A 16,076-nucleotide genomic window follows, 5' to 3' on the forward strand; every position below is an offset into this window, starting at 1 on the left:
ATGAGAAGCAGCGGGGTAGTGTACACGCTGAAGAATGAACAAACGCGTACGTGCTGGAGACACGGTCCAGCCCCTGCATTCTGGAGCTAATTCCTCCTGCTCTCCTCCCTCCTCCCCAGAGCCTGGCCACATGTCCTCTGCCTGGGTGCAGGGGAGGGGGTCACCTCTGGCCTTGCCATCTAGGGACAGTGGGAGGCACAAAGAGGAAGGGAATGGTGGATGTGGACAAGGTGCCTAGGATCTTGGGCTCTGCAGTCATCACAAAAACACTGGGTATGTGGTAGGTACTTCATACACGGTGGCTGCTGGCATTGTTTATTACTGTCATCACTCCTGTTCCTGCCAGGACATCCTTCCCCTGTATAATCCATTGTTACCAGGCTCCCAATACACCACATGCTGGCTCACACTTATCCTTCCTGTCCTGCATAGCTACATCCACACCTGCTGAGATGCACAACTTCAGGGCATGGCTCTTTCACATCTTTGTGGCTGCTGCCCCTGTACCGTGCAGTGCACAACCTGCATGGCTGTACAAGACAGATCCTGATTGGATCTCCCAGGAGCAGAGTGAGGAAGCTGCTCCCTTGGCACCTGGGCCTGTGGGATGTGTGGGGGGCAGCCCTGGAGCATGGATAGAAGAGTGGGCAGACACCTGGCTTAACTCTAGCCCCAGAGGTTGCCTGGACCCCCTGAGGGACAGCCAGACCTCACAGCTGGGATCTGAAGTGCAGGGAGCACCTGACCGTGCAGGAGTCTACCTCTGCTTCCCCAGGGAGGCAACATTTTACCCCCACCCAGTTCTGCTTCCTTCAACTCCTCTTCAATCCTCATTCTTTCAGCTCAGAAAAGGCACTTGTAGACATCTCCACCTTCACCAGAGCCTGGGTGGGTAGGAGAGAGCTGCACGTAGAGAACTGGAAGACAGTTCAGGTCCCTGCTGGGGTCAGTCCAACCCTGGGCAGAGCTCCTGGGTCTCATGGGCACAGTCGGGGCAGCCTAGTGGGTTGGGGCCCAAGCCATGGCTGCAGACACGGGGGCTCTCTGCTGGGCCTACAGCACCAGGAAGTGAGGCCCCGTCAGACTGGTGCAACTCTGCTGGTGTCTGGGTGTGGCTCGGGTCAGGGGACTCAGCCACTGTGGGGGTGCCTCCAGGTGCAGACTCCTGGATTTGCCCATCCTGAGGGGAGATCTGGCCTGCTGAGGAGGCAGCTGCAGCCTGGCAAGGCTCCTCTTGGGACTGGCTGCCCGGGGCCAGCAAAAGCCCCTTTTCGCCCCAGCCTGGCTTGGTACGGATGCCCACAGCCTTCAGGATGACATCCATCTGCTTGGCATAGTCCAGGTGGCCGCTGACCTGCAAGGGGACAGGGAGCAAAGGTCAGGACGGATGCAAAGCTTTGGACCTCACCCTTGGCATCTTCAGACATCCGACCACCAATGCTAGGACTCCAGCTCTCAATGTCTCTCAAATCCAGAGTGCACAGCTGTTTCAGAATTGATTAAAGATGGAGAGGGTTTCCCTAGTTTCTGGCCAAGGAGATGATTGTGGTTGGAATGTGTCCCTCAAAGGTCCTGCACTGGGAACTCACCCCCAGTGCCACCATACTGAGAGATGGGGACTCAAGGAGGTGTGGAGGTGTGTCCTCATGGATGGGCTGAGGTCATTATTGTTTTTTTGTTTTTGTTTGTGTTCTGGTGCCGGGAATCGAACTCATGACCTCACGCTTGCCAGGCAGGTGCTGTGCCGCTGAGCTAAATCCCTAGTCCTGAGGTCATTATTGTGAGAGCGGGCTATGTATCACAGGAGTGGGTTTGTCGTAAAAGTGAATTCACAGCCACATGTGCCAGCCTCAGCACTCTGAGAGGCTAAGGCAAGAGGACTGCAAGTTTGAGTCTAGCCTGGCTAACTTAGCATCTTAGTGAGAACCCATCTCAAAAAAATATAAAAGGGCTCAGTGCAAAGGCCTGGGTTCAATTCTCCAGTAATGGAAAAAAAAAGTGAGGGAGTTCACCCCTTCCTGCCCTCTTACCCTGTATCATGGGATGATATGACAAGAAGCCCAGAGCAGATGCTACAGCCATACCCATAGGACCTCCTGGCCTCCAGAACCACAAGCCAAATAAATTTCTGTTCATTGTAAATTACCCCATCTCAGGTATTCTCTTGTAGCAGCACAAAAGGACTGAGGCAGAGAGGAAGTGACATTCTGTGACACTCCTTGGAATTCTTTTTAAGAGAAGCGCTCTCCTTGCCTGCCCATTTTCTCTTTCTTGCTGGTTGGAATTCAAATGGGATGGCCAGAACTTGTGCAGCCATCCTGGGCCATGAGTCGGCCCACTATAGGTGGCAGAGTATGCAGCAAGATAGAATTTTGGCCTTTGAACCCTGCTGAACCCTCGCAAACCAGCCTTAAACTGGCAGCTCTGTCTTCTTTCACGCCACAGAAACATCCCCGTTTAAAATGTTTTAGCAAGACTCTGTTATTTGCTGAGACAAGGGTCAAGAACTCAAAAGCCAGTCAGGACAGAAAACAGATTAACGCCATTACTGTGGGAGTGGGTCAAAGGGGGCAGGAAAACTCCAGGGAAGCTGGCGCTGGGACTCTCAGCAAGCCACGCCAAGATTTCCTGGTAGCACCTGCCTTCCCATGGGTGTGACAGATCACACTGGATAATTAAGTGACTTTTTAAGAACACAGAAAGACGATTCTCTATATAGCTATGCTGTTTTCTCTCACCTGTCCACCTCCTTTCCCACAAACATTTTAAAACAGTTCTCTGTGAAAACACATGGTTGTGCACACATCTAAGTGGCTATTTGGGTCCCAGGGCTCAGGATGGAGGTCATGGTGGGGCCAGGGCCCTTGTGCAGGACGAGGCACAGATAGCAGCTGTGTGGCACCAGAAAGAACCTACGTTTGGACTCTGAGAAAACAGGTCCTGGTCCTGGCTCTGGCTCTTCCTGGGAACCAGGCTAGTTCTCACGATCTCCTGAATCTCAGCTTCCCCATCTGTAAAATGAGGCTCACGACCTTGAATTTGTGCTGCAAAGACACTTGCACCCTTTTTGAGTTCGTGAGGTCCAAACTCAAAGTGCTGGTAGGAAGAAATAACACATGCACATCACAAGGTACAGCACCTGGCATGTAGCAGACACTCCATAAATATACATACCCTCACCCTGGTTTCTTTCCTTCTTAAAAAATTTTTGGTAGTACCTGTGATTGAACCCAGGGCCTTCACACTGAGTTACAATCTCAGCTTTTTAATTTTTTTTTTTTTTTTTTCAAGGCCAGCCTGACCTACACACTATAGTGAGACCCTGTCTCAAAAAAAAAAAAAAAAAAAATTTACTTTTTTTTTTTTTTTTTTTTAATAAATTTTGAGACAGGGTCTTGCTAAATTGCTAAGTTTCCCAGGCTGGGCTTGAACTAGTTTACCAGGTGGGTCCACAAGTCCTGCTGCCTGCCATGGACTGTTCCTCCTCAGCCATGGTGCTGTGCCTTGGGCCCAGCGGAATACAGGCTGAAACCTCTGCAAACTGTGAGCTAAAATAAGCCTCTCCTCCTTTAACTTGTGGGTGTTGGGTATTTTGTCCCAACAATGAAAAAGTAACTAAAACGGTCTCCTTACACCCTTACAATGTGGGTGAAAGGCCAGGGCCAGGGCTGAATGGAAACAGGTCAGGGAGAAAGGGAGGTGTTGGCCGCTGCTTGGTACTGCTGGCTCCAGATAGGAATTCTACCATGCAGCTATCCCTGAACACACAGCTCCAGCCCCCTCTGCCAAGCCCAGAGCCTGGGCTGCCATTCTGCACCGACTCAGGAGGGAGAAGCTGCTGTCTGAGTTGTGACAGTGGACACAGCTGTGACAGGGGTGAGGTGGGCAGGAAGAGAGCCATGGAAGGTTCTGACGTGGCTGCCACTGGATGAAGATTTCAGCTTGGTTGCTCGGATGCATGCTGGACTTCGCTGCCTAGGGTGCTAGTGTGGAGAAGCCTTTTTCGATGCCCCATGTGGCCGGGAAGCTCCTGGGGCTCCATGGCCTCGGTGGCACCTGAGCCGGCCCTCAGTAAACCCTCAGAGTCACCTACTTACACCAGTGACTTGCTGATAGGCCGGGAGCTCGAGTAAGGTGGGGACACTCGTGACAGCCTTGTTTCTCTGGACAACCCCGCACATCATGCGGACACGGGGTAACCTGGGCTTAAAGTGGGAGCAGTGAGGCGGTCATGGTGGGGCCGTCTGTAAACCTAGCACTCTGGGAGGCCGAGGCTGAGGCATTTGACAAAAAATTCAAGCCCAACCTGGGCAATTTAGTGAGACTGTCTCAAAAAATACAAAAAGGGCTCAGTGTGAAGGCTCTGGGTTCAATCTCCAGTATCACAGTTAAAAAGAAAAAGATTGCACCATGTGGCCCGTGGGAGGACTCGCTGATAATACACGGAACAGGCTCCCTGGCAGAGGGGAAGCCGCCTCTCCAGGCTGCAGCTGGTTAGGGGCGCAGGCCCTAAAGCAGGTTCGGCAGACCCACAACTCACAGGTGCTGTTACCTGCTGCAGCCTACAGCTCACCCCTGCCTGGTGGGTTAGGGCTGGCGTCAGGGATCACAAAGCAGATCCCAGCAGAGTGCCGAGCAGGGCCTGGTCCGTGCTCGCTCTGGCCGTTGTCAGTACCAAGGGTTCGGTTGGTGCCCAGGCACTGTGCTCAGCTCTAGATGTCAGCTGAGACGGGAGAGCCTTGCCCTGGGCTGAGGTCCCCAGAAACCTGCATGCCTGTGGGTCTCTGCTCCGGGAAGGAGCGGGCAGCTGCCTCTCCTCCATCAAGTTTCCAAGGTAAACAGGAGGGCCGCCCGGAGGCCATGCTAATTACCTCTAATTACCCAGAGGAGGAAAGCACCGCTTCTGGGCTGCTCCTAATGTGATAAAGAGCTGTTATTAGGCAGAAGCTGGGAGGCTGCCACCTAGACAACTGTGGGGGGCGGGAAGTCTGGAAGCAACTGGCCCCAAAGGCAAAGAAGAGAAGACGGTGGAGGCTGCAGGAAAGGCGGGTTAAATGAGAACCTACTATGTGCCAAGCTTCTTACTGACAAAGGTCTCCACCTTTCCATACATAAAAAATAAAAGCACAGAGAAATTAAGTAACTTGCCTAAGGTCACACAGCTAGCATACCAGCGGCTAAGCTGGGAGTCTAAGCCAGGCCAAAGGCTGTGCTCTTCCCACCCTATCCCATCCATAGCTTCCTGGGGTAGAAGGATTTTTTTTTAAAATTTTTTTTTTTGTACTGGGGATGGAACCCAGGGCCTGTGTGTGCTAGGCAAGCATGCTGCTGCTGAGCTGCACCCTGTAGCCCTGAAACTGCATCATTCGAGGGCTTTGGGGCACGAGGAGGAACTTTCGGCTGCTCCTTTTGAGCTGTTTCTTTTGGCAGAGGGAGACTCCTGGTAATGCCTACAGCTCCTCTCCCACTGCCCCATGCAGGGCGGGACCCTCAGATAGCACACAGGGCCCTCGATGCTATTTGGTAGGCATCACTGTATCTGTGGTTTCTTGGCCTTGTGACCCTCAATCCCACAGAGAGGCAGACAACACAGACTCGGGCCTGTGTTCGAGTCCAGACTGGCCTTGAGCCCATCCTCGAAGTTCCCAGCATTCCCCTCTGCAAGTCAGGAGTGTGCGGGGTGCATGTGGGGTTTACGTCTCCTGTGTCCGGTGCACAGGGACAGAGCTGAGCGCAGAGCAGCAGCTCTGGTCTGTGCTGGGAAGTCTCAGAGTGGGCGGTCTGGCAACCCCAGAGCACCCCGTGGGTGGGAAGGCCCGGCCAGGGGCGCTCAGCCCTGCTGCTCGGGTGCGTGAGGCCTGGGCGAGTGGATCCCGGAGGGTATAAAGAGGCAGGGGAGGATGAATTGGTACAGCCTGGCAGCAGGTGGCCGGAGAGGCCTGCTGGTTCCGGGCAGGGGTGTGGGTGTGGCCTTCGGGGGCAGCAGTCTCAGGCGAAGCTTCGGCTTTGTATTTTGTCCCAATTCCTCTATGTCACTGACAGAGGTACAGTCAGGTTTCTGAGGACGGGCAGGCAGTTGGGGTCACAGTACGGGGTGGGTACGGGTACGGGTGGCCCGCAGGGCCCAGCTGCACACACAATTGAGGTGGTAGGAGCAGCTGCTGATGCACAAGGGAGAAGCCAGGTCCTTTCACCCCTGCTGCGGGGCAGACACCCGCTGGGTGCCCAGGGAGGGGCCTTCATGTCTGCTGTCAGGGGGAAGGGTGCTGGTCAAACTACTGTGATGCAGGAACCCGGTTCTGCCAGGGAGCCCTCGGCACCTGACACAACAGCTGCCAAGTTCCTGAGAAGCAGGAACTGAAGTCCTGACCCTCCCAGCCCTCGCCTGCCACCGTTCCCCTGGGCGGAGGTCGGTCCTCGGGAACAGCTGCCCCGGGGCCCTTCCCTCCGGCACCAGGCAGCTCTCTCTCTCTGCTTATCAATTTCCCTGAGCCAGGGAAAAGTTGCTGACTTCACAGCTGGGTTTGAGTCCGGCTCAGCCACATTCTAGCAGTGCGACCTGGGCAGCTCCCTGGCTTGTTTCCTAAGTCTCAGTGCACTGCCTGTACAATGGGGACATGAGAGCTGAGGGCTGAGGCGGGATGGACTGCTGCCCAGCAGAGGTGGTCCCCTCCCTGCCACAGCAGGTGGAAGGCGTCACGGTTCCTTTGCACCTGAAATGTGATCTAGAGATTGTTCATGCTGTACCATTTGATTTTTCCTTTAAAAAAATTTTTTTTGAGGCAGGGCCTCAGTAGGTAGTTCAGGCTGAGCTTGAACTCATGGTGACCCTCCTGCCTCAGCTTCCTCAGTACTGGGATTATAGGGATGCCACACTATGCTAGGTTTCTATTTACTTGTCTGTGGTACTGCGGACTGAACCCTGAGCCTATACACTGAGCTACCTCCCCAGCTTTTGTTTATTTTGAGGCAGAGTCACACTAAGTTGCCCAGCCTGGGCTTGAACTTGCAATCCTCCTGCCTCAGCCTCCCAGCGTGTTGGGATTACTGGCATGTACCACCATGCCTGGCAGGGATGTCCATTTTAAATCAACTCCCCTGATGTTGGGCTCAGCTCTACAGCTTAAGCTGTAAGCAGGGCAGTCAGGTGCCTCTGCCTGAGCCCCACCCTGAGTCCCTGCTCCCCTTGGTTGCCCTTGGAGAACAGATAAGCCCGACTGCACTGCAGTGGAGGACCCAGGGAGGGCAGGAATGTGGGGGTCAGAAAGTGGGCCTGCAGGTTCCAATCCAGTCCTGTTAATTGCTAGTTGTGAGTCTGGACCTCTTCTAATTCCTCAGCTGTGAAATGGGCACAAGAGTGTGTGCGGCTCAGAGTGGAGGTGCAGGGGGCTGGGGACAGGGTGTGGCCAGAGGAAGAGATGGTTCTCCTGGGCGCCTTCCTGCCTCCGGGACAGTGCCCCCCTCCCCCGCAACAGCAGGCAAAGGCAGAGCCTGGGGCGGGCCAGGCCGACGCTCACCACCAAGGACAGGTCCACATTCTCCATCCTGCGGTCCTGCAGCAGCACGGGCTGCAGGCCGGCGACGCGGAGCTGTGCAGACGACGTGCGGTACACAAAGCTCAGCAGCCAGTCTCCCCTGTGGGTGGGAACCAGAGCGACATCAGTCTCAGCAAGGTCAGGCTGGGCCCTGCCTGTCCCCCGGGGAGCCTGGTGAGACTTCAGTCTTCGTGAGAAACTAGGATCTTGGTTCCTGGGAGAAGTGGTGACACTTGGAGGCAGCTGGGGGAGGGGCAGTTATGACGCCAGGGGCTAGGGGCGCGTGCGCGCGCACCGTGGGAACTCCACTGAGGCTGCCGAGTTTCGTCCTTGCTGGGGCCCCGAGGCCAAGAGCACTGTCTGGCATGTAATACCAGTTAAATGAACAGGTAATTTTTAAATTTTTTTGTGGTACCGGGGATTGAACTAGGGCCTGTGCACTGAACTACATCCCCAGCTCTTAATTTTATTTTGAGGCAGGTCTTGCTAAGTCACTAAACCATCCAAATTAGGCTTGAATTTTCCATCCTCCTGCCTCAGCCTCCTAGTGCTGGGATTATGAGTGAACCACCATGCCTGGCTTTTTTTTTTTTTGGCCATGCTAAGGATGGAGGCCAGAGCCTCACGCATGCTATGCGTCTGCTTTACCATCCAGCCACGTCCCAGCTCTGCCCACTGACTGGAGACCAAATGAACGAGCGAGGGCGCTGGATAGCGTTCCGGTACTGAGCATGCGCTCAGCGGAGATGCTCCCCTGGAAGAGGCAGCTGGTGCCGGGCTCTCTGGGCAGAGAAAGGCCGCGGGGTCTTCCTGTGGACAGGGGCCGGGGTGGGAGGGCTGGAGCTCGGGACGGCCAGCTCTGCCTTCCGAGAACAGCCCTGGCCCAGCCTGCAGTTCCTTCTGCCCATGGCCACTTCTCCAGAGGCCGGGGTGGCTGCCCGGGCAGGTTGTGGGCCTTGTCTACTCTCACGGAGACCACTACCCTGCCCCTCCGCAGCTAACACAGCCCTCCGCGCTCCAGAGGACACAACCTCGACCCTGCTACCCATCTCTGCCGGGCAGCGTGCAAGGGTCTCATAAGATGTCCTCTCCCTTGGCCTCCTGAACCTTGTCCCCAGGGAAGTAGGCAGTCACCTGCGGGGCATGTGGGCCGTGCCCCTCAAGTCCGCGCATGCGCACCCCCATCTCGTGCGAGGAAAAAGACCTTTCCCTCCCTGTGTGTTGGAGGGGCAGGTTAAAGTGGCTGGGAGACCTCAGGCTGCCTGCGATCCTGGTTTTTTTTTTTTGGTGGTAGTGTAGATTGAACCCAAGGCCTTTACACTGAGCCCGTGTCAACTTTTTATTTTGAGACAGATCTCCCTAAATGCTAAGTTGCTCACAGTGGGCTCAAACTTGCGACCTTCCTGCTTCAGCCTCCCTCGCAGTGTGCCAGGATAACAGAAGACACCACCGCGCCTGCCTCAGGCCTGTTGACTCTTAGTCCTCCCCACACTCCACTACCCATCCCTTCTGTTCCAGCTGAGGTGCTGAGAGGGGGTAGGGCCCGTCCCGCCCCATGAAGGCAAGCCACAGCCTCCTTTTCCCTCTCCCTGCTCCGGGCCGCCCCCTCTCAGCCACTGCGGCCTTCCTAACACACCCATCCGACCTCAGCCTTGCCCTTAGAACTGACCATAGCGCCCCACCTCTTCACGATAACCCTGTAACCCGCCAGGGAACAACGCTTGCAGTCCCGATGAGGATCTTAAGGGAGAAGAGGCAAGTGGTGCTTCTAGGAGCAGACAGCTCCGGGGAGGAGGGAGACGGTCTGGGGTCAGATGTCTGACCTCCTCACACGACCCGTGTCGAATCCTGGATGCAAGCAGGGCTTTAAATGTCTCTGATCTGTATGTAAATAAGCAAAGTCGGCACCTTCCTGCCCTGTTATTTCTGTTGTCATCAGTACTTGATATGTTAATTACCCGTATGTGTTTATATACACTGAAGGATAGAGCAAGAATACATGTCAAAGGTTCAGCACCCTCTCTACTGCGCTGGGCAGACCGCAGGGCCTTCACTGGCGTTCAAAACCTTTCTCCTTCTGGCTGTGGCCCACACAAGCCAGGCTCAAATCCTGTCTTGTCCGTTAGAGCTGTGTGACCTTGGGCAAGCTGCTTGACTTCTCTCAGTCTCCGTCTCCTCAATGTACCTTAGCCCCCAGAGATGTGCGAGTGTTAGCTGAGATGTATACACAGCTGCTCAGCAAGTCTCAGGCATGACTGTTAGCTCCCAGGCAGGGCCCTCGATGGCTTGGCCAACGCGTCCCGTCTCTGATGGGGTCTCACATACATCCTTCTGACTCAGCTTGGATATCACCCGCTCAGCGAGCGCCCCAGCCTCTGCACCTGTACTGTCATTCCTTCAGCCCTGGTGTGGTGGCTGGACCTGTTCCTTTTGTGATGTTCACCCCAAGTCCTCCTCTGTGCAGCTCCCTGGATTGTTTGTCTTTCCTTTTAGGGCAGGCCAGGACTGCCCTCTGGTCACCGCTATCTCCTGGTCTGAGCCTGGCCTTGCCTTTGGTCCTGGGCAAATCTCTGTCCCCTCTCCCAGCTTCCCATGGGGAGGGGGGGGACAGGGTGCAGTACCCCTCAACCCGGGGCCCATGAGAGGCCGGAGACAGTGACTGGGTCTGCGAAGAGTGCTGAAATCGCACATTTATCAGCACCTCAGGGCCGGGGATATAGCTCAGCGGCATAAGCGCCTGCCTGGCAACCACAAGATCCTGAGTTCGATCCCTGGTACCAAAAAACCAAAACAACAACAACAACAAAAAACCAGTCGGTGCAGACTTGGTCGTGCTGACCTGAGCCCCTTTCCCTCCTGCCCCAAGTTGAAGTTCACAGCAACTAAAAGACCTTTGGGACCAAGAATCAGAGCTCTGGGCTGGTGCTTAATTATACCGCCTAGGGTTTCATAAAATAATTGAAAACCAAGCTTATTAGCCTCAGGCTCCCAACAGAACAGATGGGTTTAATAAGATTCCGCTGCTTTCGTATGGCACACATGCAGTTTTAATGCTTCCCCCCCTGCTTGTTTACAAAAAGTACGAAAAAAATCACGTGGTGCATGACTGTGCCCCGCAATAAATATTACAGCTGCTGTCTGTCACTTACTGGGCACCTACTGAGTGGCAGCCCTTCCCCTTCATCATCTTCCCTGGGCATCAAAGTCTTTGTCCATTCTTTTGATTTTTCTCCTCCTTCTCCTTCTCCTCCCCGCTCCTTCCCCTCCCTTTCCCCCTTCTCTTCTTCCTCTTTCTTTACCTCTTTCTTCTATTTTTAATTTTTTGAGACAGGGTCTCACCATGTAGTTTAGGGTGGCCTTGAACTCACTATGTAGCCCAGGTTGGCCTTGAACTTGGGGCAATCCTCCTGCCTCAGCCTCCCACCTGCTCATGTTACAGGTGTGTGCCACTACATCTGGTCTATTCTTTTTAAACCTATGCTTACTTAAAAAAAATCAAAGCCTCCATTACAGCCTGCTTCATCTCTGTCCACTCCCTAGGGAGTCCCTGTTACTGTTCTAGTGGTTCTCCAGAGCCTGACTGTGCGTGTGTGGACACCCACAGGCACACATGTGCACATGCAGAGATGTTTTCCCTCCTAAACCCAAATGGGACCACAGTATAAACTACTGTACTTGCCTTCTCTCCCTGTTATGGCTTGTGTCTAGATGTCCCCCTAAAGCCTCACGCAGTCCTAGGTGGAGCAAGGTGGTTAAATCTGGAGTGTGTGATGCTGAGATCCAGAGTGTGTGATTGCTAAATCAGTGCACTGGTTGGTTTGGCATAGTTCTGGGTAGGATTAAGGGTTCCCCACCCTGGGTGTGAGTGTTACCTGTCTTAAGGATGTGTAGCCTGGATAAAATATAAGGGACAGAAAGAGGGTCGTTGGTTGTTGCTTGTAGCTTGCTGCCTGCCTGTTTGCCGTGGACTGTTTCTCCTCTGTGATGCCTCTCTGCCTTGGAGCCAGCCGACTATGGACTGAACCTCTACAAACTGTGAGCCAAATGAACTTTTCCTCTTCTAACTTTGGGTGTTGGATATTTTGTCTCAGCAATGAGAAAAGTAACTAAGACAGACCCTTAACTGTACCTGTTTATGGCCATCTAGGTTGTTTAAACATTCTAATTATAAATAAAGCTGCAAGCTGGGTGTGGTGGCACACACCTAAAATCCCAGCACTCAGGAGGCTGAGGCAGAAGGATCACCATGAGTTTGAGGCCAGCCTGGGCTACACAGTGAGACCTTGTCTCAAAAAGAAAAAACAAACAAACAAAAAAGCTGCAATGATCCTTTGTATACGTCATTAAAGAAGAGGCTGGGTAGCTTTTCAACAGTTTACCAACTCTTTGTATTTATTCTATGTGTGTCAATATTCTTTGGTCATTTTCTTATTAGATTTTTTCTTATTGATTTGCACAAGCTATTTATGTATTGTGGCTCTATGTCTTTTGTTTGTTCTTTTGACCATATCCTGATTCTAAGACTCAGTTTAGAATATGAGTGATGTGACAACAAACTGATTGGCCACACTCCTATGTTCTGGTTAATGTCCTTCATGCAGGACTATAAATCATCTCTAGCTTTGAGCTACTGGGATACTAGATTTTTTGTTTTGTTTTTTGAAACAGGATCTCACTGTGTAGCCCAGGCTGGCCTCGAGCTCATAGTGATCCTCCTGCCTGTGCCTCCCGAGTGCTGGGACTACAGGCATGCGCCACCACGCCTGGCCGATACTAGACTATCGGCATGGGTCAAATCATCCAAATCATAAAAGCTTTGCAAATCAATTCTAGTTAGCTTTGGATGGCTGAGATTAAATCAGAGTTAACCGGCCTCATCTGAGCAAACACTAGTTACTAACAAGGGAGGAAGACAAAAAAAATACCTCTTGGGATGAAAATTTTACAATGCATGATTCAAAGTGTAGGAATCCACTCACAGACGGTGGTGTGACAGTTGCATTGTAAATTATTGATGACTAAAATCTGAATGTAAACTCCACAAGGGTGGGGACTTCGGTCTGTTTTGTTCAATGTCAGGGAGAATAGAGGGAGATAAAAGAGACTAAAGCTGCAAGTTGGGTGATCACCCAACCCCCACTGTTTCTTGAAAGCCAAATTATCCTTTAGCATCACCTTCTCTGAATGACTGGTCAGCATCCTGTGCTTTTGTGGCAATGACGCCTAGTTTGAGGATAACTAAAGCAGTCCCCAGGGCCTACACATAAGATGCGCTCCCTTAGGGCCTGAGGAAGCAAAGCAGTTTGATCTTTGTGATTTTTTTTGGTACAGGGGATTGAACCCAGGCCACCACTGACCTATACCCCTCGAAGGTCCTATGGAAGTCCTGTCCGGGAAGGGAGGGGAACTCTCAGAGGCCCGATGGTCTCTTCCAAAGTAATCAGAATGGCCTGAAAGAAATATGTTCCTCCTGGCTTGAGCTTGGGCCGGTGATGTCGCCTCAGTTTCATCGTCTGTGAAATGGGGTTAATAACACTAACACCACAAGGTTTTGGGAAGATGGAAGGAGATAATTACAACAAAGACAAGGCCTGGCAGGTGGTAGACTCTAATTCCCCTCACCTGAATATTGCCTTATGACATTTTTAGTTTTTTTTTTTTTTTTTTTTTTAACCTGTGTTTCCTCCTGCCTACCGGCTCCCGGAGGGTGGGCCATGCAGCGGCGAGCGCTATTGCGCGCCGGCCCTTAGGCCGGGCCGCCGCCGCCGCTCAATTGAGATCTATCATGACACAGAGAAACAGTGACACAATTGGCCCGCAATGCACCGACAGCAGTTGCCCACCCACGGATGTGTGTGAATCATTGAAACTTTGAACAACCCCTGGGAATGCATGCCATACAACGGGCCACTCTTGCTCCTGCCATTGGGAACCAGAAAGGTACAGAGTCAGCAGAGGAGCAGCTGCTGAACAAGGACTCAGAGAACATGAGAATGCAGACCAAGCCCACGGAGTCAGAGGTCCTGTGGACTGGGGTCCCCAGAGCCGCTTGGAAGCTGTAAACCAGGAGGACCTTGCACAATACTTGCAGAGACTCATTGGAAGCCATTCTTCCCCTGACAGTACAGGCTGTGGTGGAGCTCTGGAGAAGTCTGCAGCAGGATTCCTGCTGCCTGTGCTGACAGTTGGGGAGAGGACACTAACTGGTTGTGGGGTCCCAAAGCAATGGGAAGCTGGAGAGAAAAAGCTACAAAGAATGGCTTTCGCCCCAGATAGCTCACTTGAGATGTTAGTAAGAATTGCCTCCTCAGTATTCTATAGCCATGATGATGAGGAGACCAAGGAGAGAAAACAAAGAGACTGAGAAAAAGCAGCTGCTTTTGCTGCACCACTAAGAGAAACAGATCCCAGGTCTGATTCCCGGGGCTCCAAGAAGAACTCGACAACTGCATTCATCTGCTACCACTGTTAAAAGCCAGGCCACCTCAAGAGGAACTGCCCTAAGAGGCCCCATGGGCCATGCCCTGAATGCAAAGGTGACCACTGGAGATCGGTCTGCCCTCTGAGGTGGAGGCCCCAGAGCTCAGACCCATGCTACCAGTTACTCCAACAGGAATGAGAGGGCTTGGGACATGGTCTGCCTTCTCCCTCTGGCCGGACCGTCATCTCCATCGAGGAGCCCTGGGTAATCATGACTATGGAGGAACAAGAAAACAGCCTGTTGCTAGACACAGGTGCAAGTCTCTCGGTCCTTCTTTTCAATCCTGGCCTTCCTTCCAGCCATCATACCTCAGTGAAAGGAGTCACTGGTGAGGAGGTAATATGCTATTTTTGACAACCCTTAGGCTGTAACTACTTAATAGGTCCCTCTTGCATATCTCTGTCTTCCTGAGAAACCACTCTGAAGATACCACCACGTATTACAGCAGCCATTGATATTTTCCTACTAATCTATCCATAACTGTGTAAAGTTTGTAATGTTCCTATCCTATTTCATAAATGGATGTATGTTTATTATTATGTGTTTCCTACAACAACCACTGAGAATAGTTAATGATTTTTCAATAGGTCACTCATGTATAGCTTCATTTATTTTCTTTAGAAGCCACTTTGAAGATACCAAAGTATAGTACAACAACTCTTGATAATATCCTACCTCTTTTGTCTGTAACTCACTATTATTTGTCTATTTGTTTTCCTGAGAAACTATTTTGTAGACAATAATATGTAAAACGATAACCATTGATAATTTCCTACCATTTTGTCTGTAATTTGCTAAGTGCCCCCTATTATTATGTTATCCTTCTTTTATTCTTTAAAAAAAAACAAAAACAAAAAAACCTGTGTTTCCATATGTGTCCTTTCCAGGGGCTGTGAACTCCTCTCCTCTTGTTTGCCTTTGCATTCTCATGCCTGGCATAAGGCCTTGGGCATAGTTGTGGGATTTTTTTTTTTTTGAGCTATGTTGTAAAGTGCTTTGTTGGTCAGGCTGGTCTTGAACTCCTGGCCTCAAACAAATAATCCTCCTGCCTCAGCCTCCCAAGTGCTGGGATTACAGGTGTGCACCACGGTATCTGGCTCTTTGGATGCTCTCTTTCCTTTTTCCTTCAGTGCTGGGGGTGGAACCCGGGCCTCTCTACCACTAAGCTATACCGCCAGACTTTTCTACTTTCTGTTTTGAGACAGGGTCTTGCTAAATTGACCTGGCATTGGTCATTCTCCTGCTTCTGTAGCTTGGACTACAGGTGAGCACCCGAGAGCCTGGCCTGTTGAACGCTTTTGAGGTGCTCTTCACCCCAGGCTGCAGCTTCCTTCTCCCACCCTGAAATCAATTCCTCGGGACCAGGGACCTAGTGCTTTGCCTGCCGAATGACCTCCCCTGTCTGTCCCTCTGCTTCAGCTGTCACCAAAAGGTGACAAGGCCAGCTCCGTAGCCTTGCTCAGTGCTTCCTGATTGTTTTTTTAATTGTAATTTTTGAAGTTGTGTCGATGGAGCCAGTCACTTCCCATAAAAGCTTTGCTGCCACTAATCTGCCACTAATCACCCAACCCCCACTGTTTCTTGAAAGCCAAATTATCCTTTAGCGTCACGTTCTCAGAATGACTGGTCAGCATCCTGTGCTTTTGTGGCAATGACCCCAAAATGTGGGCTCCTTGGGGAACCTATTGTATTTCCGAATTCATGTTTTGGATTTCACCAAAGTCAGCCGGTCTGGGGCCTGGGTATCACAGAATATTCTTGCAAGGTTTGGGGTGGCCTCTGGGCACCCAGCCCATGAGCCCATGGTTTCATCTGTTCTGGGTATGTCTGTCACTGAATGAGTCTGCATTATACTTAGAAAAACAGGTTGCCGTTTCCAGAGCCTCTTGGGTTTTGGTGTCACCGACAAGCTTCTGTGTGCCCGTCTGGGGTAGCCTGAGTCCCCGCCTGTCATTCCCGCTGGATGCCAGGTTTCATAAGACGGGGTGGGGTCTCCTTCCCTGCTCTGTCCCCACCATGGCGTCTGGCATGAGGCTGGTGCTCACTAGGAGTTCGCTGGA

General features: G+C 52.1%; 1 protein-coding gene across 1 annotated transcript in view; it reads right to left on the reverse strand.

Annotated features, from left to right (window-relative positions):
• Positions 1-276: 276 nt before the first annotated feature.
• Positions 277-16,076, reverse strand: part of Tmco4 (transmembrane and coiled-coil domains 4) — an 87,123-nt gene continuing 71,323 nt past the window's right edge. Inside the window, exons 15-16 of the mRNA XM_005394664.2 lie at positions 7,518-7,635; positions 277-1,354 (exon numbers count right to left, since the gene is read on the reverse strand). Of these exons, the coding sequence (XP_005394721.1) occupies positions 947-1,354; positions 7,518-7,635 (526 nt within the window). The 3' untranslated portion in view covers positions 277-946. The remainder of the gene's footprint in view (positions 1,355-7,517; positions 7,636-16,076) is intronic.

This window comes from Chinchilla lanigera, unplaced genomic scaffold (genome assembly GCF_000276665.1).
Source record: "Chinchilla lanigera isolate Chin_1 unplaced genomic scaffold, ChiLan1.0 scaffold00051, whole genome shotgun sequence".
Lineage (NCBI taxonomy): Eukaryota > Metazoa > Chordata > Mammalia > Rodentia > Chinchillidae > Chinchilla > Chinchilla lanigera.